Here is a 26691-nt window from a genome sequence, read left to right as displayed (position 1 = left end):
TTTTCATTTTTGGATTAACTAACCCTTTAAGAACATGAAAATTGGATTTTTTTGATTGAGAGTTCTAACATTATTTGTTTAATTCTAATATGTGCTTGGATTAAGCAGAGACAAATCTTTAAGCCATAGTTGATCCAACAGTGAGAAATTTACCTTCCAGCGTTGAAGGAACAAGAAGCTAATCTGTCCATATAACCACCCTACTGTCTGCATCTTAAACCAAGCTAGACATCTATGCCTCTAACATCCCACCTTCCTCCTCTTTAACAAAACTGTGTGGGTGTTGAGTTTTATGCAAACAATATTATGCAATGTAAACACTGTATGTCACTTCTCAAGGAATGCTAAAATATGTAAATCCTTATTTTACCTTACGTACAGTCTCACCAAACCATTAACACAATTTTTAACCGACTCTCTCTCTACCGCACGCAGGCCACACGCATGCCCCATTATACCCAACCGGAAAAATCAAGTCCCAAAACGTGCAGCACTGTAAATTACAAATCACGTCCGTCAAAGTTTGAACGTTCCAACACAGCAGGTGAGTGGATTTATTCATCCCCGAGGTCCCCATGAGAATATTTTACTAATAAACATCAGTCAAACGAATGGCAGACGAATTCACTTTGATTAATTAACAACACCTAAAATAACTTCTGCAGTGCAAAACAAACAAGCCCGGGCAGTTTGGATAAACTGGCACGACACTTCAGCTGTGCCGTGCGTTAAAATGACTCACACAAGATGAGCAAATAAAGAACTTCAATTAAAAAGGCAAGAGCTCACGTACGGTGAAAAAGCTCAAACACAAAAGTTCTCCATAGTGTCAACGCTGCTCAAAAGCGAGGCTTGGCATACTGAAAGGGCATTGTATTGTGGCCACTTCACACCCCTATTGAGAGAAAGGTTATAGAGGATGGACCGCTAGCTGCAATAAATACACATTACGGCTGCGATCTGATCCTTAAGCTATAATCAGGATGGCCATAAAGAGCGTGTTATGTTCTGTACATCCATTCTAAATGTTCACAACCAATCATAGCGACTGTAAAAATCAGGCAACTGCAAGATATGTTTTTTTCAAACAAGCACTGAAAAAAGGGTAAGCGAGAGAGGGAGAGATGAAGGAAAGAGCCAACATCCTTTAGCATGCTGGGCTTCACCGTCAGACCGTCTCTGTGGTGTGCTTTCTTTCTGCGGTGAATGCATGAACTTCCAGGCATGAGTGAGATTTTCTGGCAGACATGCAACCCCTCACACATGGAGGGCTGAGCATAATCTCTTAGTTTGGTGTGAGCTGCATAGAAATCTGTTTCTTTGTGAGCAGGGGGTATGGAGAGGTATTATTCCAACAGCTACATCACCCTAAATGCTTTGTCCTTATCCTTATTAATTGACAAATGAAATGCAAAACATATTTAAATGATAATAAATAAGGTTCATGTAGAGAACTAAGTTCAATTAGTCTTATATATCATATGTAGCACATATGTTTTGTGTAAACTGTAAGGTGCTCACCCAGCACTTTCTGATTCAAAGCAATAAGATACAGCACAAAAACCAGAGAGAACAAATAATTACATTCCTCACTTTAAAATTAAGAGTATCCTAAAAGGTTTGGCTGCATGGCACATGGGATTTCTTAAAAGTGGGTGTGTTTCAATTTATTTGAGACCACCAGGACATATCCCACTGAATTATGCTTTTCGTATAATATTTAAAGTTTTTAACCAGCCCGAGCATCATATGCATCAAACATGATGCGCTCGCATCTTTCCAGCAGTGCAAAACACGACACGCACATACCTGCGATTTGTGCTGCTGTCCATCCTCGAGTTCTGAAACACTGTTCATGATTTTCCATCGATCATTTACCATTCTCCGGAATCCTGACCATCGGTGAGTTTGGTTTGCGGGCAGGAGGAGAAAAGGGGATCAGTCTTGTTTAAATTCCACCATCCGACAGAGAAAAGGGGGGAATGAACACAGCAGTCTACAGAAACTAAAACTACTTCACAGATGATAAAGCGGGGCTAAGCACTACAGATCACAGATCCACACTCATTTGACAAAATATACATACTTCTAGGGACTTGTCCCTCGCCCAAAATAAACGAAAAAAGAGAAAACAGTACGAGAGCAGCTCCGAGCTCTTTAACACTCAGATATGAGTGTGATAGTTGCAGATGATGCGTGCGCCGCGGGTGACGGCACCGTTCGACAGTATTCCAGACGCAAAACTTTCCTCGTCCAGTCTGTAAAGAATTAAAAATGTGTGTTTAAATACGCAGGTGCAAAGTTGCGGGGAATAAGTGCGCGTCTGTTCGCTTTGCTTTATTCCTGTGCTCTGTGAAGGCGGTTTGTGGTGGAGAGCTCCTGCAATCCGCTCCCTGATCCTGCGCTAACACCGTGTCCACTGAAAGCGACCGGCTACGCGTCGCGTCGCGTCGGCTTGAGGTGTGGAACATTGGAAGCGTCGAAGTTGCACGTCACCGTAGAACGTTAAACAACCAATCAGCTGTAAGCTCGAGGGTATGGAACGATAGGTAAATTACATTTTGAGCGTATATGCGCAATGGATGGAAATACGCATAAAAATGACTTGTGTGGGCTGTTTTATAAGGAATGTACTCTTGGTCATTTAATGCTCCATTTAAGCCAGATCGCCTGTGCATATTGCATTTACACTACAAAACGGACTGAAATCTGATCTACTCTTTTGGTGCTAAAGGAAAAGTCGGTTTGTTGAGCTTCAGATGTTTGCAAAAATGTGGAGTTTTCAGTGATTGCTCGCTTACGTGTGGACAGTTTGCAGGGTCTCCTAACTGATGACGTAGTTCCTGTGCAATTCAGATGTATAAAAAAAACCTAAGGAAATGAAGCCTATTTGACGCTCATGTTTTGCATTGTTACACTATAAGGAAGCATATCAATTCTTCTTTGTTTTGCTTTATTTTCTTTATGCAAAACAATTGCGTTTTCATAAGATTCAGAAGGTCTTACTAAAAGTTAAGAATGCCCTTTTAGTTCTAATTGGCATCTTATTTTTAAGATGGGTTGAAACAGAAATGGGTACAGAAAAGGTCATGCAGAAAAGTGTTTCTTTGGCTCAGCTGGTAGAGAGTGGCGCTAGAAAAGCCAATCCCCAGTGGGTTTGATTTCCTGGGAACTTATAAAATGTATACTTTGAAATACGCTGTGGATACAAATCTTTTTTTGGTGTTTTTTTAATAGTTATTTTAAAAAATGATGATACTATTGCAATACTTTCTACATTTTGTGCTGGTCATTAATATCCTCTCTTGTGCAAATCCATCAAAAACATAATACAAAAAAACTACCTAAAATATAACATATCCATTATCAGTAATCCAAATGTTTTACAGACCCAACATTATATATGTTTTTAAATACCTGGAGGATGTGAATACTATGAACATGGAGCTTATTCAGTATCATGATTTAAATCAAAGTACTGCATCGTGGTATTTCCATCTGATATTTTTCCAGGGCATTGAGAATGGTGTGAGAATACAAGACAGTAGACTATTTGCTATCAAGGCAACTTCTGAATGTCAAATCTATAACAGGGTGCGTTTGACAAATGAACTATGAAGCATCTTTTCTGTCAGATGGTAAACACTGTACCATTTTTGCTGTGAAAACTATGCCAGGAGGTAATCAGAACACTGAAAAAGTGATGCCGTCTTTCTGAGAACTGTAACAACACAAGTCGTGACTTTTTTCAAAAAACAAAAGGAATTTCATTTCATATTGAATTTTCAGGTAAAAAGAACTGCAAAAGCTATTGATATTCTGCTGTCCTCCTGACCACAGTAGATGCTGCAATAACACTTATGCATTTGGCATGTTACTTTTATCCAAATACTTTTGCAATTGGTATAATTTTAATTCTCAGTCCACGTTTTCTCTGTGAATCAAACCCATGGCCTTGCCTTTGTTAGCACAATGCTCTGCCAGCTGAGCTACAGGAACGCAACGCTCCAGAAAAGCTTCTGGTTAATGTACTGTAATCATTCACTATGAATCGCGCTCATTTTAGTCATTCTGAACATTTGAGCATGTGCTACAGTATGTTGCATGGAATCTGCAAGCTGTAGCAGGGTGACAGCCCCAAATGTCAACGCTCCTGCAGAAACTGAAGAATAATGAACATCTGTTTCTCTAGTTGTGTGTGCAGTGCAGGGGAAGCGAAGAGTAACCTGCTCCATGCTGTCTGCTTCCTATGTAAAGTTGTCAAACCACAGAGTTAGCAGAGCTGGAAACATAAGCCACCGAGCATTGCCGTCTGTCAAAAAGCGACCTTCTTCTGTATAAAGAGGCTCTGAATAAGATACTAAAAAAAGTGAAGGCACAAGTAGCAGCTTGTTAATATAGGCAACAACAAGACACGTCTCAATGACATCTCAAAGAGGCTGAGAAACAGTGGCGTTTTCGTTTTTAGGCTGAAGATAAATAATGAGCTACCCCCGAAATAACCAAATGAATCAGAGTTGGCGAAGGAATGAGAAGAAAGCCCCTTCTGACTCAAGAAACGACCTAAAAAAACGCACAATAAATCAAGCTGACGATCAATAGACCAAACGTTTTGTCAATAAGTTGTTTGTCTACCTGTCCATTTACCTCACATCCATCAGCTCACTTACTGCTGTCATGGAGTTTGTGCTTCTGTGTCTCTGTCAATCTCATTCTCATTTAATTATTCATTAAATTAAGAGATATATGGGAATCTGATTTATTTACAGTATATACTGAATTACATCAGAACTGATGATAGGTTCATTAAAAGTGGCTGTTTGTATTTATATTGTGTTTGCAATCGTGTGTTTATGTCAGTGTCTTGCACCTGTTTAGTTCATATTGGTAATAGATACTTACAGTAAGTCATGGCTGGTTGTGAACACAAATGCAGATATTTTAATGAAAGTTTGTACTGTAACTAAGGGTCACCATTGACTCCAATAGTGGTCTTTTGTCCTACTATAGGAGTCAATGGTGACCCAAAACGGCTTAGTTACAAACTTTCTTTTGTGTTCAGCACAACAAAGAAATGTGTACGGGTTTGTAACAATTGGAGGGTAATCAAATGATGACAAAGTTTTTGTCATTTTTGGGTGAACTATTCCTTTAAATGTACAAATATTTTTTTACAATACAATACAACGTTTATTTATATAGCACATTTAAAACAACCAAAGTCGACCAAAGTGCTGTACAGGGTATGCAAGACGAAACAGGTCAATAAGATTCAAACAATACTACACAAAACTATAAAACAGACTGTAAAATGGATAAGATTCATCATCGCACATCTGGTCGAAAAATATGAAATGCCAAAGATAAGATATTTTAACAGTAGACTTAAAAATAGATCAAGTTGAAGCAGTTCTGATATGAACTGGGAGACTATTCCACAACTTAGGGCCAACAACAGAAAAAGCACGATCACCTCTATTTTTAAGACGTGCCTTGGGAACTTGCAGTAAACCAGAGTCAGCGGTTCTGAGCGCTCTTGACTGAGTATATGGAAGTAGTAACTTAGATAGGTAGGCTACTGTGGAGCATGATTATGAAGAGATTTATATACAAACAGTAAAATTTTTAAATCAATTCTTTATTTGACTGGCAGCCAATGCAATGAAATCAAAACAGGTGTGATAGACTCATGTTTGCGCTTCCCATAAAGAAGCTGACTGAGGAGCACCGATATACAATGAGTTGCAGTAATCCATATGAGATGTTACAAAAACGGCTTCACCTTCGTCAGAAGACGAAGATGATAAAAACAGGACTTGACCACAGCACTTATCTGCTTATCAAATTTAAGATTGGTTTCTTGTATATGTAGTGTTGTATGGAGTAAGAGATTCAGATTCAAAATCATTTGCAAAATCACGTTGTTTTGTATTGTATTAAACAATTTTTTATTTAATTTTAATTGTATTTTAACAAAAAAATGTAAGATTATAATTATTGTATCAGAGGCCGTATTACAAATTCAAGTACCAGCGTTCTGTTGCCACTCACACTGTGCCTCAGCAGTCTAGACATCAGATCTTGACAGCGTAATTGGCAATTACTTGTAATTTTGCTTTGATCCACATCTTTAACCTTCCAATACTTAATATTTACTGCAAGGTTACTTCGCTCCGATCCGCCATAAACGAGACGATGCATGATTTCTGTAATAAATCTTAACCTTAGAGTGGACTAAAACATCCCCCTATCATATCATCAACCTTAACTTACTGTAGATGTATCTGTACATTTCATCTCATGTCACTGATGTCAAGGTCTCAGTTGCATTAATATCCCTTTTTGAAACCTAATACAGGGTAAATGTGCTTTAGGACACCAAGCAAATTACTGTAAATTCATATTTCATGAATGTATCTGCTTTTATTTAGGGCCTTTGGCTATGTAATATACTGCTGGATGCTTTAGGAGCGAGGCGAAAATCTTATCACAGCATGAGTCACTTTGTCAAGGGAACAGTACAGGTGAGACCGGGGCTAGTTGTCACACCTCTTGCTTCTGTGAATATATTTTAGGGTAGGTCTATTTTTGGAATTTAATATCTGTATACACACATACCTTGAAGTATTGGCTACAAACTACCAAAACAACTGAAAACTGTCTTTGTTATTGTCCAGGAAGAAAAGATATTGGAACATTGTTGACCTTTTCTGACCAATGTTGTCACGGGGTAAGCTGTCACAATAGAACCTGCAATACGCTTGTTAAGCCTGACGTCATGCACCATGGAAGGTCATATACTGTTTCCGGGTCCACACCCTTATTATGTAAGGTCTTTATCAGATGCCATAGGCAAACAACAAAAACTGCTGATGTACACTAATGGCTTGCTGTAAAACTAGAAAAAAAACAACGACCCTAACCTTTAACTCCATTGCAATCCATTTTTTATAATTTATTCAAATATTGATTACGTGAGCCTGGAGACTGTAGTGTACACAGTGAGTTTATAAAATTTGCGCTTAAAGGCCCAATGTATGAAATTGAGGGGCATCTAGCGGTGAGGGTGTGAATTGCAACCAACGGCTCACTCCTCCCCTCCCTTTCGAAGCACAACGGTGGCTGACACAGGGCTAAGATGTCGTCACATTTTTGCTTCTTTGCCGAAGGAGACAATGTATTCACGAAACGCGCTCTGTAGTAGATAGATATAGCTCATTCTAAGGTAATAAAAACATAACGCTCTGAAGACATAGTTATATTGCATCTCTGTCAATAGATCCTCCTTAATATCACACACAGCACCTTTTGTGAAATAGCAACAATTTGTGAAATAGCAAAAATGTAGTAATGTACAAAAATATGAATTCACTGTTCTGGACAACAAATGTTAATTATTAAATAATATTTAGAATAATGTGATTACTTGGCCCACTAAGAATGTGCCAACATGACATTTCTGTGGAAAAAAACATTCTGACATTTCCAGAAAAAAGAACATTGTTTAGAGAAGTCAATTCAACCATTCCGTTAAACTCTACCCTACCTGAATGTATTCCGGCATGGTTCACTTGTTCACCCAACAGCTATATCGAAAATGAAATAATACTGAAATTTAGCGACAGAATTGACTTAAACTGTTTCTGAAACAATCACACAAAGCCTAGAGAAAAAAACGTTTCTGTCCCCTATTTAAACAAGTTACTAAGCTAAAGTCTTTATTGTAAGAATCCCATGTGACAACTAGCCCCGTTGGACCATGCAAGATAACAATCAGACATATTAATGCCTATAAATGATGGTATTAACAAGGTGTTAACAGGGCTTTAACTGTCTTGGGTTATCCAATCACAACTGGCATTATGTAACGTGTCTCAAATGCATCTCTCATGACCACCAGGAATTGGATTTCGTGACTACATGCATTGCTTCATGTCACGGTGTTCCTGCGGTTTGATAATCATTCAGGAATATGTTTCATGCATATACTGTAAATAGTTTTTCTTATTAAAACTATACCCAAGGTTTAAAACTCTTGAGTAAGCACAATAGCATCTTAATATGAACATTGGCAACAAAAGACTGAAAACCACAAGTAAAGAAAGCTAGCAGGTCAAACACTCTGTGTTATTGGCACTTATTTTTTTATTGAATGCATTGTATTGGCCCAGGGAACATACGGTACAACGCTCGCTTATTTACCGCATTAGCTGAGGCTCGAATGACCAAAGCAGCAGACAGTATTGCACCGCCGGTGTTGTATCAAAATCCGACTCCCCGTGAAATTACGACTCCCCTGTTTTCCCTTACGAAGGTTAGGGTTAGGATTAGGTGTGGGGGCGGGATTTAGAGATAGGGACCAATTCACCTAAGTGAATGAACCAATCAGAAGTAGGGGAGTCGTAATCTCACGGGGAGTCGAATTTCGGTACAACACCGGCCTGTTGCCCTGCCACCTGGGAATACCATAATAGTCTGCGTTTCTGCTTCAGGTAGGAGGGTTAGAAAAACAGCCAAATTGTGAAAATACCCATCTGTCAGGTCGCTATGTTTATCTGGCAGGAAAAGAGAGAGGCTTACGAAGAGACAGAGAGATATACAGGTAGAGAGGAGATAATAAAGCGGGAATTACAGGATAGATATGGCCGGTTTTAGTACAGAGCTACTGGATTACTTCAAGGATAGCTACTCGAGCGGTGAGTATCATAGATCTCTCTAAGTGCCTCCTACAGCAGTTATCAGAGCTAAATCATCAACTATTAATGAACCATTAACCGCTAAAGAATGACAAATCGGCGGCCTCTGACACGGAGAAAAGCCCCAGTCTCCAGACTTTTAAACAATTTTCCGTGTATAAATAAAAAAGCAAATTGAAGATGAGCGAAGACAAATAGGAAGATGAAACGGGTAATATTGCATTGGGGAGGCAGTGGCAGATATTTCATGAGTGTAAATGAGAAGAGATTTGGATTAATCACTCGACACGAGTCGAGTAATCAGTGCGCAGGGCACAGTGATAGTAGGTGGATGTGGTACATTTGGCCACGTTTCCTGCGATTCGCAAAGAGGACACATTCATTTTTAAGCGTGTCTTTCTTCCAAAAGCAGCATGTGACCTGACAGATTTTTTGAGCCAAGAGGATTCGCAATGCAACTTCCAATGAATAAATATATAAATAAAATATGCATGTTTCATAATTAAAAGAATAGTTCACACAAAAATGAAAATTCTCTCATAGTTCATTCACGCTCATGCAAATAACTTTTTACAGTTTAACACAACGATTTGTCAATAAATATATTCGTAATTCACATCACATTGAAGCTCCAAAAAGCACATACATCCTTCTTAAAAGTAATTAAAACAATACAGTAAGTTAATAAATGTTTTGTGAAGCAAAACAACGTGCATTTGTGACCCTGTCTGTGAAGGCTAAAGTCATATATCTGGGATTGCATGAGGGTGAGTAAATTAATTTTCCTTTCTGGGTGAACTATTTCATTCCCAAAAATGAAACGTTTTTTATCATTTACTCACCCTCTTGTCATTTAAAGTGATACTTCACCCAAAAATGAAAATTCTGTCATCATTCACCTTCGAGTTGTTCCAAATGTGTATAGATTTCTTTGTTCTGATCAACACAGAGAAAGATATTTGGAATAATGCTTGTAACCAAACAGATCTCGACCCCCATTGACTCCCATAGGAAAATTTACTTTATCATTTTTTTTTGTTCTGTTGACCACAAAAGAAGACATTTTGAAGAATGTAGGACAGCAAACAGTTCTGGGGCACTTTTGACTACCATTGTTTTTTTCCTACTATGGGAGTCAATGGGGTTTGAGATCTGTTTGGTTACAAGCATTCTTCCAAATATCTTTCTCTGTGTTCATCAGAACAAAGAAGTTTATACACATTTGGAACAACTAGAAGGTGAGTAAATGATGTCAGAATTTTTGGGTGAAGTATCCCTTTAAAACCTTCAAAACACAAAAGAAGACATGTTGATAGTAACCAAACAATGGCTGTACCTATTTACTTCTATTGTATACAAAACCAATGTAAGTCAATGGAACCTCCGTTGTTTGGTTACCAACATTCTTCAAATTATCTTTGTGTTATTCTTAAGAAAGTCATACAGGTTTGAAATGACAAGAGGGTGAATAAATGATGACAAAATTTTCATTTATGGGTGAACTATCCTTTTAAGTTGCATGATAACTAGATAAAAAGGTGTCTGTTACTTCACGCATTCTCGGGTCTATATTTGGCCCGATTAAACAATTAAATTAATACATTTACTGAGTGATGTTGTAGGCAAATGCTCTAGCAAATTATAAGGCTTTTCACAGACTGCTTTCTGTCTGACACTTTGCAACTTATAGTGTTCAGACGCTATTAGTCACTAATAGTGAGGTATTAAACACTTACAATGACATGGCACGGGGTCTCTGGAGGTTAATAATGTTTTCAGTTCTGCCACACATCAGAGTAAACTTTCAGATATAGCACTGAGCCTCAAAGAAATTTTCGCTGTTTAAATTAAAAGGTACAAAAAACGCCCCCTAATAGAAAGCGAGAAAGAGATGGCGTAATGCGACAGTCGTGTGACAATTCTCAAACGGAGGGCGAGGGAGGACTTCGGCGTGCTCGCTGCGCCATTGACAGGCCTGACATCACCTCATCAGGCTGGCGTTTTATACGCTATTTGTGCCGAAACACTTCAGTGGTTTTGTAAATAGGCAATTATTTCCTAAAGCAGACACAGCCAAGGATTTCACATTGACAGCAGCATTGAGTTTATCGAATGTATTAGCGGAAAAATGTCAAGCGGATGAACAATCGTGTGATTGTTCGAGGTGTCATGATGACCCGAGACTCGCGTGACTTCACCTGCGTTTCAGGTCTGAAAAAATAACCAAAGGTGTGCTCGCAGCATCCGCGAGGAGGTAAGTATAAGCATCATATAGCCTTTCGCATTAAAACATGCGGGGGGATTTAAGCCTAGTTTCCATTAATCCCTTATCGACAGATCCCATCTGCGAGAATTAAGAGCCGCTAAAACTCTCATTATCAGAGAAGACAGGAATTCCGGATGTTTATGACTGCGTGTTTGTGTGCACGTCGGTTTTCTCTGATTGGCGTGTTAGCTCTCTGCTTGGTATCAGTGAGTTTTATCGTAGATTTTCGGTTCTCCCCCTGTGCCTTAGGATCACTTTAACCAGAATACCTCACAAAGGAAATTTATCAAATCACTTACAGCTTTACCTTTGACAGGCGTCTGCACAAAGCCCCAGACTGCATTTAGTCATGCTGCAATGGAGATTAGGCATCGGATTGTGCCCCTGGATGTGATGGAAATTATCATCTTCAGCATCTTTGTCAAACAGGAGGCAGAAAAAACAGGAAAGAGCTTACCACTGCAAAACCACAGCTGTTTGTGAACCAAACGGGTACCTTCTGAGATTAATAACTGAGCTGGTTTTCACGGCATTAAAGCTTCGAGTTAAAAATTAAACAGAGACGTTGAAAGGTCGGAATGGGTAACAAACAGGAAATGACTTCGCAAAATCTCTGCATAGACAAAAAACTTAGCTTTTTGTCTGTACAACATTATACTGAATGAAATATCAAATTAGAATACTGAGAAATGTAAACTCATAGCTGGCCAAAACTGCAGACTCGTGCAAGAAATTCTGGGTTTCTCAATGACCCCATGAAAGGGCTAAACACGTGCAGATTTCTTACCTGTGTTGATGTATTAATGCAGAAAAATGGGACAGGACATTGAGAAGGGCGTATGATCTTTTCAGCTAGTTGGTGCCAGGTTGCTTTAGGGGGAAGGACTTTCTCATTTCAGAAAGCATGCATGCAACAAAATGGTATACATCTGCATGTGCCAGATGAGTCGTCAATACCCTTTTTCCTTGAAGAGAATGATTGTACATCCTTTAAATGTAGCTGGTAAAAGTAAATCAAAAACGGAAGACAGTATATCAATACTATAGAAACGAAAAGACCAAAAATGTGTTTAAAATAGATATATTTAACTCCGTCTGTACATCCACCTGTACTGTATAAACCACACAGCACCTGACAGTGGATCGCTCGTTCACACGTAACACCAGAAAAAAAAAAAGAATAAAATATTTAGGATTCAAGAGATTTATTGTCATATGCATATGTGTATATAAACATATAATATACTGTATATACATATATTTATAAATGTATACAAATACACAAATATACCAAAATGTGCAAACACGTCGCGCAACAAAACAGCAATTACTGTATTTTCTTTTTTAACGCCATGTCAACTTCTATGGCAAAAGTCGTGTTTAATAATAAAAAATAAAACTAAAAAGAGTGGTTTAACATTCATTTTTTTCTAAAAACTAAAAGACTACATTTGGGTAAGGAGGATAGTATGATTCATATAACCAGACCTCAACAACAAATGACCTGTATATTGAGCCAATGTACAGGTATGTATGTATAGAAAAAGCTTATTTCATGTATGAATAAAGGGTGAATTTCACAGTAAATAAATCAATTATTTATATGAGAACTCCCATTTTCCTTGTACAGAGCTGAAACTTAAGACATCAAATCAGATGATATCACAGTATCACACACAAACAAAAAATGCCAGATATTTAGCTCATGATAAATGAAATTGGCATTTTTTACCTTTTCTCTGTGTTTGAGACTGTACCTGTTGATGGGACGCAGGGAGCTGTGGTCTTTCAGCCCCCACAGGTAATGAGAGGAAACGAGCAGATGGTGCCCCAGATGGAGACTTCTCTGCTCCGGACTGGACATTTCAGCAGGCAGAGCATTTTGTGTCAGCTGATGGTGCATGTGAGAATATTATCCTGGAAGACAGAATATAAGGCGGTGAGATACTAAAACATCAGGCAGTGCTTCTGTAAATAATGACAGGCTTTTTCATAATGGCTAGAGTCTGTCCTCTCGTGCTCAAAAACATGAAAGCGTGGATATAAATGGGTTATGTTGTTTTCAGTGTTTGCATGCACATACGTGGACACACATGTACACGCAGCATGACATCTTTATATCGCCACTAGGTTTGATGTCACTCTACAGTACTGAAGCATTTATCTTACGGTAATTGATCAACTTTTACTTCCTGGCCATTCAATGTGATACAAAAAAAGAAATCTACAAACATGAAAAAAGACAATTATAGAAATGATCTCATCATCATGTGCATTCCCTGGTCTTTCTTCATGTATTTGCATAGTGCTTATGTTTTACCCTCTGTGCATATAATTTACTTTTATAGCTGTCTTTACACTGCACAATAACAATGTGTTAATTCTTGTGTGCAGCTGATTGAAAACAAGAAGCATGCTGAGAGTCATAACAACAGCTATCAGCAAAGCCTAAAAGCTAAACCCCCCAAAAATCTTCCTGTTTTGGTGTTTTCTGCAAGATATCCTGTTGTATGCCTATACTGAACTACAAAGGTGGTAAAATTGTAAATTTGCTTTAGTACAAGATAAATAAAGATGAGGGGAGACATAAAGTGGCGGTTTCCCGGACATGGATTAGTTTAAACCAGGACTAGACCTTAGTTTAATTATGAAATTTATGGGATTTTAACAAACATGTCACACTAAAAACATTACTTGTGTGCATTTTGAGACAACACAATGGCGCTGATGTATTTTAATATATGTCCGTGCAAGTTGTTATCAGTTTGGACAGCTCTTAGATTTATTTTAGTCTAGGACTATAGTCTTAATCCCTGTCCGGGAAACCAGCCCAAAAAGTTTAATTTTAAAGGTGCACTACATCTTTTTTCCACTTGCAAAAGGGTTCTAAAGAAATGGACATTTTGTATTGTGTACAAATTGATCAGACCACCTGTCATAATAAAGATAAAATGATACTAAAAATGTAAATATGTATTAGGCAAATAGCAAACTGATACAACTAAATAGTCTATTCAAGTTTCAATACCCAAACTTTCCAGCACATTCAACTTCTCTAAGAAGTTGAAGAAATGAATCAAGTGTAATATTCTCTCATTAAAACTCATTTTCTGTGCAAGTAAATAACCGTAATTGGCATCTGCAAAAAATAAACTGCTTCCCTATTGTAAATTCATGGATAACAACGTTATATTTAAACATTAGAAATACTACTGTAAAGAGCTTACACATAGTGGTGGTAGTAAAAATTCACCAATACAGTTAGTTTAGGGCAGCTGTGGCATAAAGATTAGCTGGTAGTCTGTTTGTTAAGCACTATATAAGATTGAAACTGAATGAAAGATTGTATTGAAAGATTGAAAGTAAAACAATATCTCTGTAACCACAATTATTATTTTGATTTTATAATAAATGAATCATAGATGATAAACATGTGTGTAAGCTATTTGTCAATGTGTCTGTATTCATAAAAGTTTGCTTTTGCGTGAAGCTTTATCCACACACAGAAATTAAAGTTCAGATCACTGTCGTATCAGACGACAAAACAAATTGCTTAGTGCACTTTTAAATGTCAACACGGTGGCACCTGCAGTAAGAGATGACAGAGGTGTGGATCTGTGGAAATAAATTGATATTTCAGCAATCTGTGCGTGTGTAACAGCATGTGAATCAGATGGATCTAACAAATTACCTGAGGGACTGAGGGGGTTGTTGCAGTCTCTCCTGTATCTAATTTTCACTTTTCGGTGAAAACATTCATGCAGTTTTACGTGATTTCAACCTTAAAAAGCTGAAAACTTAAACCTAGAAGGCTTTGGGCTCCTGCTAGGATATTGGGCGGCTAAATTAACATACTAAACAGGAAAGTTGATCAAAAATAATTTGTAGTGGATAAGTGCTTTCGCTTACAAGTCAAATAGATTTGCTTGGCATAGCAACCCAAATAAAAATAAACTCATGAAATGCTAAACTTGGTAAAAAGCTCATTAAATTCTGTACACTATAGCCTATATATTTGTTATTATGAAATAATAACTGAACACAAGGAACTTCTAGCGCCAACTAACAGGTCCGATCGCAAAAAAAAACAAATCGATGACTTAAATGCTGTGTGTTATGAACGCAGCTGTATGAAGAAATCTTTAAGAAAACTGGTTTCAGATTGGCTTTCTTGTCAAAATGAAGTCAAGGATCTAGAATATATTTAAAGGAACTTTGGGAAAAACAAATGTAAATGTGATTGTTAGAAATGTACCTATGTTTGATGTTTAAATTGGCAAAATATAACACAATTGGTATGCATGAAAGTCATGCTAGATTATAACCTATTTCATGCTTACGATAACTTGGACTTAATAGTTACCAGTGGTGGGCACAATTTATATTGTATGTATATAAATACGCACAGTATATATTATTATTTAAAGTAAATTCCCATCAAGCCCCACATCAGATTTGAAAAAGTAATATGCATGTCACCTGATAGATTGATTGTTATGCATGGCGTAAATTTGTTAGAAGAGGCAGTGAAATGTTCTCCCACACATCTGAATATATAACCCAAGTCCTTGTAGACCCGGCCTGTATATTTAGCGAGTGATTTAGAACATTCTGTTGTGTATTTAAATACCTGGGGGGCAGAAAAGGGAAACAAATGAGTCAGAGGTCACTGACTATTATTAGTTTCTCCCATAATCACTAACACAGGCAGCAGTCATAAGTTCACTCTGAATATTTGAACCCCGCAGCACAGTGACAGAATCCTTCATACTAAAGAATGGAGGCTATTCTGAATCCATGAGACACTGTGCAATATTCAAGTCTTTGATTTTGCGTTGCTGGACACATGCTTTCTGAAAAATACAAATAGGCAGATTTAAAAGATTGAGTCAATGATATAACTGATGGTGATGCAAACAAACATGATCTGCATTCATAAGAGAAAAAATAGCCCTATCTCTTAGGCCTATCTCTTTCCCCCAATAACATTTGTGACTATCAATACACTAGTATAAAGGTCACATAAAAAAACAAGACTGTTTTGTTATCAATAAATGAAGAGTTTGGTTCCAAAATGAGATAACTTTTTTTTATTGTGCATTCCAATTAATAATAAACGTAATAAACTACAATAAAAACATGATCACATAATAAAAAGCATGATTTAAAAAAAAATTTCTAAACAGAGCTTGAACCAAACTCTTCAAATATAATGTTTACTAAATAAAATAAAAATGTCTTATTAAAAAGCATACCTATTTACTTCTATTGTATACAAAACCAATGTAAGTCAATGGAACCTCCGTTGTTTGGTTACCAACATTCTTCAAATTATCTTTGTGTTATTCCTAAGAAAGTCATACAGGTTTGAAATGACAAGAGGGTGAATAAATGATGACAAAATTTTCATTTATGGGTGAACTATCCTTTTAAGTTGCATGATAACTAGATAAAAAGGTGTCTGTTACTTCACGCATTCTCGGGTCTATATTTGGCCCGATTAAACAATTAAATTAATACATTTACTGAGTGATGTTGTAGGCAAATGCTCTAGCAAATTATAAGGCTTTTCACAGACTGCTTTCTGTCTGACACTTTGCAACTTATAGTGTTCAGACACTATTAGTCGCTAATAGTGAGGTATTAAACACTTACAATGACATGGCACGGGGTCTCTGGAGGTTAATAATGTTTTCAGTTCTGCCACACATCAGAGTAAACTTTCAGATATAGCACTGAGCCTCAAAGAAATTTTCGCTGTTTAAATTAAAAGGTACAAAAAACGCCCCCTAATAGAAAGCGAGAAAGAGATGGCGTAATGCGACAGTCGTGTGACAATTCTCAAACGGAGGGCGAGGGAGGACTTCGGCGTGCTCGCTGCGCCATTGACAGGCCTGACATCACCTCATCAGGCTGGCGTTTTATACGCTATTTGTGCCGAAACACTTCAGTGGTTTTGTAAATAGGCAATTATTTCCTAAAGCAGACACAGCCAAGGATTTCACATTGACAGCAGCATTGAGTTTATCGAATGTATTAGCGGAAAAATGTCAAGCGGATGAACAATCGTGTGATTGTTCGAGGTGTCATGATGACCCGAGACTCGCGTGACTTCACCTGCGTTTCAGGTCTGAAAAAATAACCAAAGGTGTGCTCGCAGCATCCGCGAGGAGGTAAGTATAAGCATCATATAGCCTTTCGCATTAAAACATGCGGGGGGATTTAAGCCTAGTTTCCATTAATCCCTTATCGACAGATCCCATCTGCGAGAATTAAGAGCCGCTAAAACTCTCATTATCAGAGAAGACAGGAATTCCGGATGTTTATGACTGCGTGTTTGTGTGCACGTCGGTTTTCTCTGATTGGCGTGTTAGCTCTCTGCTTGGTATCAGTGAGTTTTATCGTAGATTTTCGGTTCTCCCCCTGTGCCTTAGGATCACTTTAACCAGAATACCTCACAAAGGAAATTTATCAAATCACTTACAGCTTTACCTTTGACAGGCGTCTGCACAAAGCCCCAGACTGCATTTAGTCATGCTGCAATGGAGATTAGGCATCGGATTGTGCCCCTGGATGTGATGGAAATTATCATCTTCAGCATCTTTGTCAAACAGGAGGCAGAAAAAACAGGAAAGAGCTTACCACTGCAAAACCACAGCTGTTTGTGAACCAAACGGGTACCTTCTGAGATTAATAACTGAGCTGGTTTTCACGGCATTAAAGCTTCGAGTTAAAAATTAAACAGAGACGTTGAAAGGTCGGAATGGGTAACAAACAGGAAATGACTTCGCAAAATCTCTGCATAGACAAAAAACTTAGCTTTTTGTCTGTACAACATTATACTGAATGAAATATCAAATTAGAATACTGAGAAATGTAAACTCATAGCTGGCCAAAACTGCAGACTCGTGCAAGAAATTCTGGGTTTCTCAATGACCCCATGAAAGGGCTAAACACGTGCAGATTTCTTACCTGTGTTGATGTATTAATGCAGAAAAATGGGACAGGACATTGAGAAGGGCGTATGATCTTTTCAGCTAGTTGGTGCCAGGTTGCTTTAGGGGGAAGGACTTTCTCATTTCAGAAAGCATGCATGCAACAAAATGGTATACATCTGCATGTGCCAGATGAGTCGTCAATACCCTTTTTCCTTGAAGAGAATGATTGTACATCCTTTAAATGTAGCTGGTAAAAGTAAATCAAAAACGGAAGACAGTATATCAATACTATAGAAACGAAAAGACCAAAAATGTGTTTAAAATAGATATATTTAACTCCGTCTGTACATCCACCTGTACTGTATAAACCACACAGCACCTGACAGTGGATCGCTCGTTCACACGTAACACCAGAAAAAAAAAAAGAATAAAATATTTAGGATTCAAGAGATTTATTGTCATATGCATATGTGTATATAAACATATAATATACTGTATATACATATATTTATAAATGTATACAAATACACAAATATACCAAAATGTGCAAACACGTCGCGCAACAAAACAGCAATTACTGTATTTTCTTTTTTAACGCCATGTCAACTTCTATGGCAAAAGTCGTGTTTAATAATAAAAAATAAAACTAAAAAGAGTGGTTTAACATTCATTTTTTTCTAAAAACTAAAAGACTACATTTGGGTAAGGAGGATAGTATGATTCATATAACCAGACCTCAACAACAAATGACCTGTATATTGAGCCAATGTACAGGTATGTATGTATAGAAAAAGCTTATTTCATGTATGAATAAAGGGTGAATTTCACAGTAAATAAATCAATTATTTATATGAGAACTCCCATTTTCCTTGTACAGAGCTGAAACTTAAGACATCAAATCAGATGATATCACAGTATCACACACAAACAAAAAATGCCAGATATTTAGCTCATGATAAATGAAATTGGCATTTTTTACCTTTTCTCTGTGTTTGAGACTGTACCTGTTGATGGGACGCAGGGAGCTGTGGTCTTTCAGCCCCCACAGGTAATGAGAGGAAACGAGCAGATGGTGCCCCAGATGGAGACTTCTCTGCTCCGGACTGGACATTTCAGCAGGCAGAGCATTTTGTGTCAGCTGATGGTGCATGTGAGAATATTATCCTGGAAGACAGAATATAAGGCGGTGAGATACTAAAACATCAGGCAGTGCTTCTGTAAATAATGACAGGCTTTTTCATAATGGCTAGAGTCTGTCCTCTCGTGCTCAAAAACATGAAAGCGTGGATATAAATGGGTTATGTTGTTTTCAGTGTTTGCATGCACATACGTGGACACACATGTACACGCAGCATGACATCTTTATATCGCCACTAGGTTTGATGTCACTCTACAGTACTGAAGCATTTATCTTACGGTAATTGATCAACTTTTACTTCCTGGCCATTCAATGTGATACAAAAAAAGAAATCTACAAACATGAAAAAAGACAATTATAGAAATGATCTCATCATCATGTGCATTCCCTGGTCTTTCTTCATGTATTTGCATAGTGCTTATGTTTTACCCTCTGTGCATATAATTTACTTTTATAGCTGTCTTTACACTGCACAATAACAATGTGTTAATTCTTGTGTGCAGCTGATTGAAAACAAGAAGCATGCTGAGAGTCATAACAACAGCTATCAGCAAAGCCTAAAAGCTAAACCCCCCAAAAATCTTCCTGTTTTGGTGTTTTCTGCAAGATATCCTGTTGTATGCCTATACTGAACTACAAAGGTGGTAAAATTGTAAATTTGCTTTAGTACAAGATAAATAAAGATGAGGGGAGACATAAAGTGGCGGTTTCCCGGACATGGATTAGTTTAAACCAGGACTAGACCTTAGTTTAATTATGAAATTTATGGGATTTTAACAAACATGTCACACTAAAAACATTACTTGTGTGCATTTTGAGACAACACAATGGCGCTGATGTATTTTAATATATGTCCGTGCAAGTTGTTATCAGTTTGGACAGCTCTTAGATTTATTTTAGTCTAGGACTATAGTCTTAATCCCTGTCCGGGAAACCAGCCCAAAAAGTTTAATTTTAAAGGTGCACTACATCTTTTTTCCACTTGCAAAAGGGTTCTAAAGAAATGGACATTTTGTATTGTGTACAAATTGATCAGACCACCTGTCATAATAAAGATAAAATGATACTAAAAATGTAAATATGTATTAGGCAAATAGCAAACTGATACAACTAAATAGTCTATTCAAGTTTCAATACCCAAACTTTCCAGCACATTCAACTTCTCTAAGAAGTTGAAGAAATGAATCAAGTGTAATATTCTCTCATTAAAACTCATTTTCTGTGCAAGTAAATAACTGTAATTGGCATCTGCAACAAATAAACTGCTTCCCTATTGTAAATTCATGGATAACAACGTTATATTTAAACATTAGAAATACTACTGTAAAGAGCTTACACATAGTGGTGGTAGTAAAAATTCACCAATACAGTTAGTTTAGGGCAGCTGTGGCATAAAGATTAGCTGGTAGTCTGTTTGTTAAGCACTATATAAGATTGAAACTGAATGAAAGATTGTATTGAAAGATTGAAAGTAAAACAATATCTCTGTAACCTCAATTATTATTTTGATTTTATAATAAATGAATCATAGATGATAAACATGTGTGTAAGCTATTTGTCAATGTGTCTGTATTCATAAAAGTTTGCTTTTGCGTGAAGCTTTATCCACACACAGAAATTAAAGTTCAGATCACTGTCGTATCAGACGACAAAACAAATTGCTTAGTGCACTTTTAAATGTCAACACGGTGGCACCTGCAGTAAGAGATGACAGAGGTGTGGATCTGTGGAAATAAATTGATATTTCAGCAATCTGTGCGTGTGTAACAGCATGTGAATCAGATGGATCTAACAAATTACCTGAGGGACTGAGGGGGGTGTTGCAGTCTCTCCTGTATCTAATTTTCACTTTTCGGTGAAAACATTCATGCAGTTTTACGTGATTTCAACCTTAAAAAGCTGAAAACTTAAACCTAGAAGGCTTTGGGCTCCTGCTAGGATATTGGGCGGCTAAATTAACATACTAAACAGGAAAGTTGATCAAAAATAATTTGTAGTGGATAAGTGCTTTCGCTTACAAGTCAAATAGATTTGCTTGGCATAGCAACCCAAATAAAAATAAACTCATGAAATGCTAAACTTGGTAAAAAGCTCATTAAATTCTGTACACTATAGCCTATATATTTGTTATTATGAAATAATAACTGAACACAAGGAACTTCTAGCGCCAACTAACAGGTCCGATCGCAAAAAAAAACAAATCGATGACTTAAATGCTGTGTGTTATGAACGCAGCTGTATGAAGAAATCTTTAAGAAAACTGGTTTCAGATTGGCTTTCTTGTCAAAATGAAGTCAAGGATCTAGAATATATTTAAAGGAACTTTGGGAAAAACAAATGTAAATGTGATTGTTAGAAATGTACCTATGTTTGATGTTTAAATTGGCAAAATATAACACAATTGGTATGCATGAAAGTCATGCTAGATTATAACCTATTTCATGCTTACGATAACTTGGACTTAATAGTTACCAGTGGTGGGCACAATTTATATTGTATGTATATAAATACGCACTGTATATATTATTATTTAAAGTAAATTCCCATCAAGCCCCACATCAGATTTGAAAAAGTAATATGCATGTCACCTGATAGATTGATTGTTATGCATGGCGTAAATTTGTTAGAAGAGGCAGTGAAATGTTCTCCCACACATCTGAATATATAACCCAAGTCCTTGTAGACCCGGCCTGTATATTTAGCGAGTGATTTAGAACATTCTGTTGTGTATTTAAATACCTGGGGGGCAGAAAAGGGAAACAAATGAGTCAGAGGTCACTGACTATTATTAGTTTCTCCCATAATCACTAACACAGGCAGCAGTCATAAGTTCACTCTGAATATTTGAACCCCGCAGCACAGTGACAGAATCCTTCATACTAAAGAATGGAGGCTATTCTGAATCCATGAGACACTGTGCAATATTCAAGTCTTTGATTTTGCGTTGCTGGTCACATGCTTTCTGAAAAATACAAATAGGCAGATTTAAAAGATTGAGTCAATGATATAACTGATGGTGATGCAAACAAACATGATCTGCATTCATAAGAGAAAAAATAGCCCTATCTCTTAGGCCTATCTCTTTCCCCCAATAACATTTGTGACTATCAATACACTAGTATAAAGGTCACATAAAAAAACAAGACTGTTTTGTTATCAATAAATGAAGAGTTTGGTTCCAAAATGAGATAACTTTTTTTTATTGTGCATTCCAATTAATAATAAACGTAATAAACTACAATAAAAACATGATCACATAATAAAAAGCATGATTTAAAAAAAAATTTCTAAACAGAGCTTGAACCAAACTCTTCAAATATAATGTTTACTAAATAAAATAAAAATGTCTTATTAAAAAGCAACTGATGTTTGGCTAAATCCAAGGTGCACTGGGCAGCGCAAACAGAAAATTTGCCTTTGGTACAGTGATCATCAAAGGTCAAGATAAATGAGATGCCTTTTGGAAAAAAACACTGCGATTCACATGCATACTGTTTATTGTTTTTTTTAATTGCGCTACAAAAAGACAAAGTTTAATTCGAATTGAATTAAATTGACCAAACTAACCTCAGGGAAAACTAGTCCTGTCCAAATAAAGCAAGTAAAGTGGCTTGAATAAAAAAACTTTAAAATGTAACATTTGATGTTTGCTTTATTGCATTAACTGTAAATAGGCCTAGTTCCTTATTGGCTGGTCATATTGCAATGCATTATGGGTACTTTTTTCTTCTCTCACCTTCTCACAGAAGTATCGGACCATTAGGTAAGCGTTGGTTGTCTAATATTGATAACACATTATTATAATTGCGTGCAAAAATAAAATAAAGAAAAAGTAAAGTGTTAATAATTATTATAATTGATATGTTTTTACGTGATGAAATCAAGATAAAGAAAATTGAAATAAACACCACATGAAATTTACTTAATTTTACATTTTAATCTGCATGCATGTGTACACATTCTTAATGTTTGAATAATTGCAATAAATATTATTTTTTTGTAAATCCTTATACGTCAATTATCCATTTTATTTGGATAAAAAAACGTATATTGGTTTACTGGTGTAAATGACAGTTGTAAATGAAAAAAAGAAAAACGTTTTTTACAATCATAGTAAAACTTTCACAGTCCATACAGAATGGTTTTCAGTGTTGCACCACCATTTAAGTATTCAGCTATTCCTGACACTGAACTGCACATAACAAGTTGATTATATACCGTACATAAATACTAATGACACTGTTATTGTTATCATCAACCTAATGACTGTATAAGCAGACCCAATGCTTGGCAACCAGAACAGATATTTGAACACAGGAGCTGATTAAGTGCAATTCATACACAAGCACTCAGTGGAACCAGAACCCTGTTTATCAGACTGAAATCTGTTCATCTATTTGTGCCAGTGGGAAGCAGGCAAGCAGAGCGAAAGAAACGCATCTCTGGAACAGTCACGCAGATGCTACGAGTCCTGGAATAATACAGCTGCAAATGGAAGACCGTGTGTCCCTCTGAGAGCTCTTGTCGTGGAGTCTTTATCTCAGAATAAGCTGCTTGGGTTGGAAGCATTTCATGACGTCCTGCAGCTACATGATGGAGAGAAAGTTTGGAGAGTGGAGGTTGACAATCAGCCACATGGCGCGCACAGCGGTAGGGCCGTCTCCAGGGGCAGGCCTGGAGGGCGAGCACATGCGCGCGAGCACGAACACACGTGCACGCTCGTGATGCACGACTGGCGTTCCCGCACACTGCAGATGAACATGTCTCTCTCAGCGGTGGTCTTCAAGTGGTCCATTAGTAAGTGCCTTTCCCAGGAGGGGGATATTTGACCAAAAGAGCTGGGCTTTCAAGATGAACCAATCATTGCTGGGGTTGATGGGGGCTCTCTTTTAGACAGAATACATTGGCACTTTTAAGCCGATCGTGAAAATGCATTTTGCTGGTGTCAACAAAGCTGACAGTAAAGATCAGAGGGCAGAAAACAGCACTTTTCGCTACGGCTGATTTAAAGAGATTACTGAAAGAAAAACCCACCAAGGGCAAATTTCAAATGCTGTCATTATTTACTCACCCTCACATTGATTCATAGGTTTTATATGACTATTTCCCATGCTTGTTTATTAGACAATTACATACAGACGTATATTTTGATTTGGGACATCTTCTCTCTCGTAAGGTTCAAATATACAGTATATAAGAGTATGAGTTCATTATACAAATAAAGAAACATTTTGATTTCTCATGAAATGACTATTAAATACAGCTACTGAATGTTGAGCATCAACTGCCATGACTGTCTGGAGAAAAAAAACATGTTTTTATGGTGCATGCGCATTTGCCTCTAGATAAAATTATAGGTTCATTCTGGGTAAAGCGCGTAAACATAACGACGTAAATAGTCTATAACTATCTCCATCATAAAACCCTGAGGTGGAGCTCATTGCTTTCCATCAACCTGCTTTCAATGTGCAGTTGAGCTTAAGAGTCTTCTTCCTCACGTCTACTTAGCCATGACAGTGTGCAGTAACGAGTGTAATGGGTTTAGTTTGTTTTCTTCTCATTCTCATATGCAGTTATGACTTTGAGAATTGCACACTAGTCATTTGCTGACCATTGCCGTCTCACCCAATGTGACAAGGCAGTAGTAGTTTTCCACAAGTTTTATGAATAGTTATGGATAGGAATGTGCTTGATGCCTCAAATGTTAAAACAACTGCAAATGGGACAGTATAATATAAGAGTACAGAGAGTATAGAGATCATTATACAATGGATCCATTGTATATTTTACATGCAGATACTAGAAAAGGCAGTAGTTAATAACTAAAGATCTAAGGTCAGCCTGGGCTAAATGCAAGAGCAGGTGAATTTAGCATTAATGGAGCGTAACACTGAGGTTAAAAGGAAACCAAGATGTGTTCAGCCTAAACCACTTTGCATTCATCCTGCACTTCATAAGAACTTTTTAATGTCTGAAAATCCAATACCAACTCCATTTGCCAAAATACACACAGTGATGTCAAAAAGTCTGTGACCACTAGTGAAATACATTTTGCTCATGTAACAATTTATTTTTTCAAATTCTTTTTAATAGTTCACACGTGCCTCTTTTGTTTTAAATACCATTTTTACTCAATGCCATACTATGGCCCTTGCAAAGTCTTAATTGTGATATGAATCACAAATCTGCTTATTAGCCTAAAATCCTGTAGAATATCAAATATTTCTTATAGGTCCAATGTGTACTGTTTTGGAGGATCTACTGACAGAAACGCAATATAATATACATAACTATGTCTTCAGAGGTGTATAAAGACCTTACATAATGAAGCGTTATGTTTTTATTACCTTAGAATGAGCTATATCTATCTACATACCCCTTGTATGGAATTCGCCATGTTGTTTCTACAGAAGCCCTAAACGGACAAACTGCTCCACAGAGCGTGTTTCGTTAATACGTTATCTGATTCGGCAAAGAAGCGAAAACGTGACGACATCTTAGCCCTGTGTCAGCCACCATAGTGCTTTCGAAAGGAAGAGGGAGGGGCGGAGTGAGCCGTTGTTTGCAGTTCGCAAACCCGACCGCTAGATGCCGCTAAATGTCCACATTGCTCCTTTAAGTTGCTATTTTGCACAAATAAATGTACATTTTACTAATTTATATTCAATTTTGAATCCTAAAGGCTGAATGTGGTCTCAGCCGTTCGGGCCCCATGTGTCTGTATTTTATATACATATTGGCAATACAAATCTGGAACACAACAATGACAACATTTTGTTTAGGTTATTCAGGATGACTCTCCCTCAAGTGAAACGGCTCTTTGTTTACCTCTTGAGAGGATTAAGTTTGAATAATTCATGGACATGCATGCAGGAATGATTCGACTCATCAACCGCATTGATTTGCCAAATAGAGCCATCTGAGAAGCACACACTCAAGGGCCAATCAAAATTCTGGATAAGAACTAGAAGTAACCCATTGAGATATCTCTTACGCTTGACCTAACAACCAATAAATCTGGATCGATATTCCACAAAGAGCCTGTTCTGGCTTGTTTGTGACATACTTTACATTTATTTTCGGCTCTGTGACAAAAACCTGCTGTTGGTTAGTTGGCAACACACAGGCAACACACAGCCAATAAGCCGGTGGTTCAAGTGAGACTATTATCATGCTCTTATAGACACACCTGCATAATGACGCAGGTCTATTACCATTTCAGCATTCTCATATCAAACTGAATGTCAAATTAATAGCGCATCTTTCCCCACAGGAAAGAAATATCAAGCTTAGTAATAAATTCAATTAAACAAGACATGTGTTCATTAAAGACACCTATATGATTATATAGGGCTTCCTGCTTCACAAAAGTCTCCCTCTTAGAATCAAAACAGATCTTACCAATGTTACAAACTTAAAGGGATAGTTCACCCAAAATTAAAAGTCTTGCATTATTTACTCACCCTTATGTCATTCTACAGCTGTGTTCTTCTGTTGAAGACAAATGGTGATACTCTGAGAAATGTCTCAGTGTCCATACAATGGAAGTACAGTAAATGGGGTCCAAAGTTGTTTCGTTCTTTAAAATATCTTCAGTTGTGATCTGCAAAAGAAAGTCATACAGGTTTGAAATGACACAAGAATGAATACATA

General features: G+C 37.2%; 1 protein-coding gene across 2 annotated transcripts in view; it reads right to left on the bottom strand.

The window, feature by feature from the left end:
• The window catches only part of fibcd1a (fibrinogen C domain containing 1a), a 102179-nt gene extending 99687 nt beyond the window's left edge, over positions 1 to 2492 (bottom strand). The window contains exons 1-2 of one of the 2 annotated variants that reach the window (XM_057356590.1): positions 2087 to 2492; positions 1810 to 1892 (exon numbers count right to left, since the gene is read on the bottom strand). In XM_057356590.1, coding sequence (XP_057212573.1) covers positions 1810 to 1881 — 72 coding nt within the window. In that variant the 5' untranslated portion in view covers positions 1882 to 1892; positions 2087 to 2492. Of the gene's footprint in view, positions 1 to 1809 lie in introns of both variants that reach the window. The other variant, XM_057356589.1, reaches the window with a different exon arrangement.
• Positions 2493 to 26691: the final 24199 nt, after the last annotated feature.

The sequence above is a fragment of the Triplophysa rosa genome, linkage group LG17 (assembly GCF_024868665.1).
Source record: "Triplophysa rosa linkage group LG17, Trosa_1v2, whole genome shotgun sequence".
In the NCBI taxonomy this organism is placed as follows: domain Eukaryota; kingdom Metazoa; phylum Chordata; class Actinopteri; order Cypriniformes; family Nemacheilidae; genus Triplophysa; species Triplophysa rosa.
The sequence above is the reverse complement of the archived record's forward strand: the minus strand, read 5'-3'. Positions and strand labels throughout refer to the sequence as shown.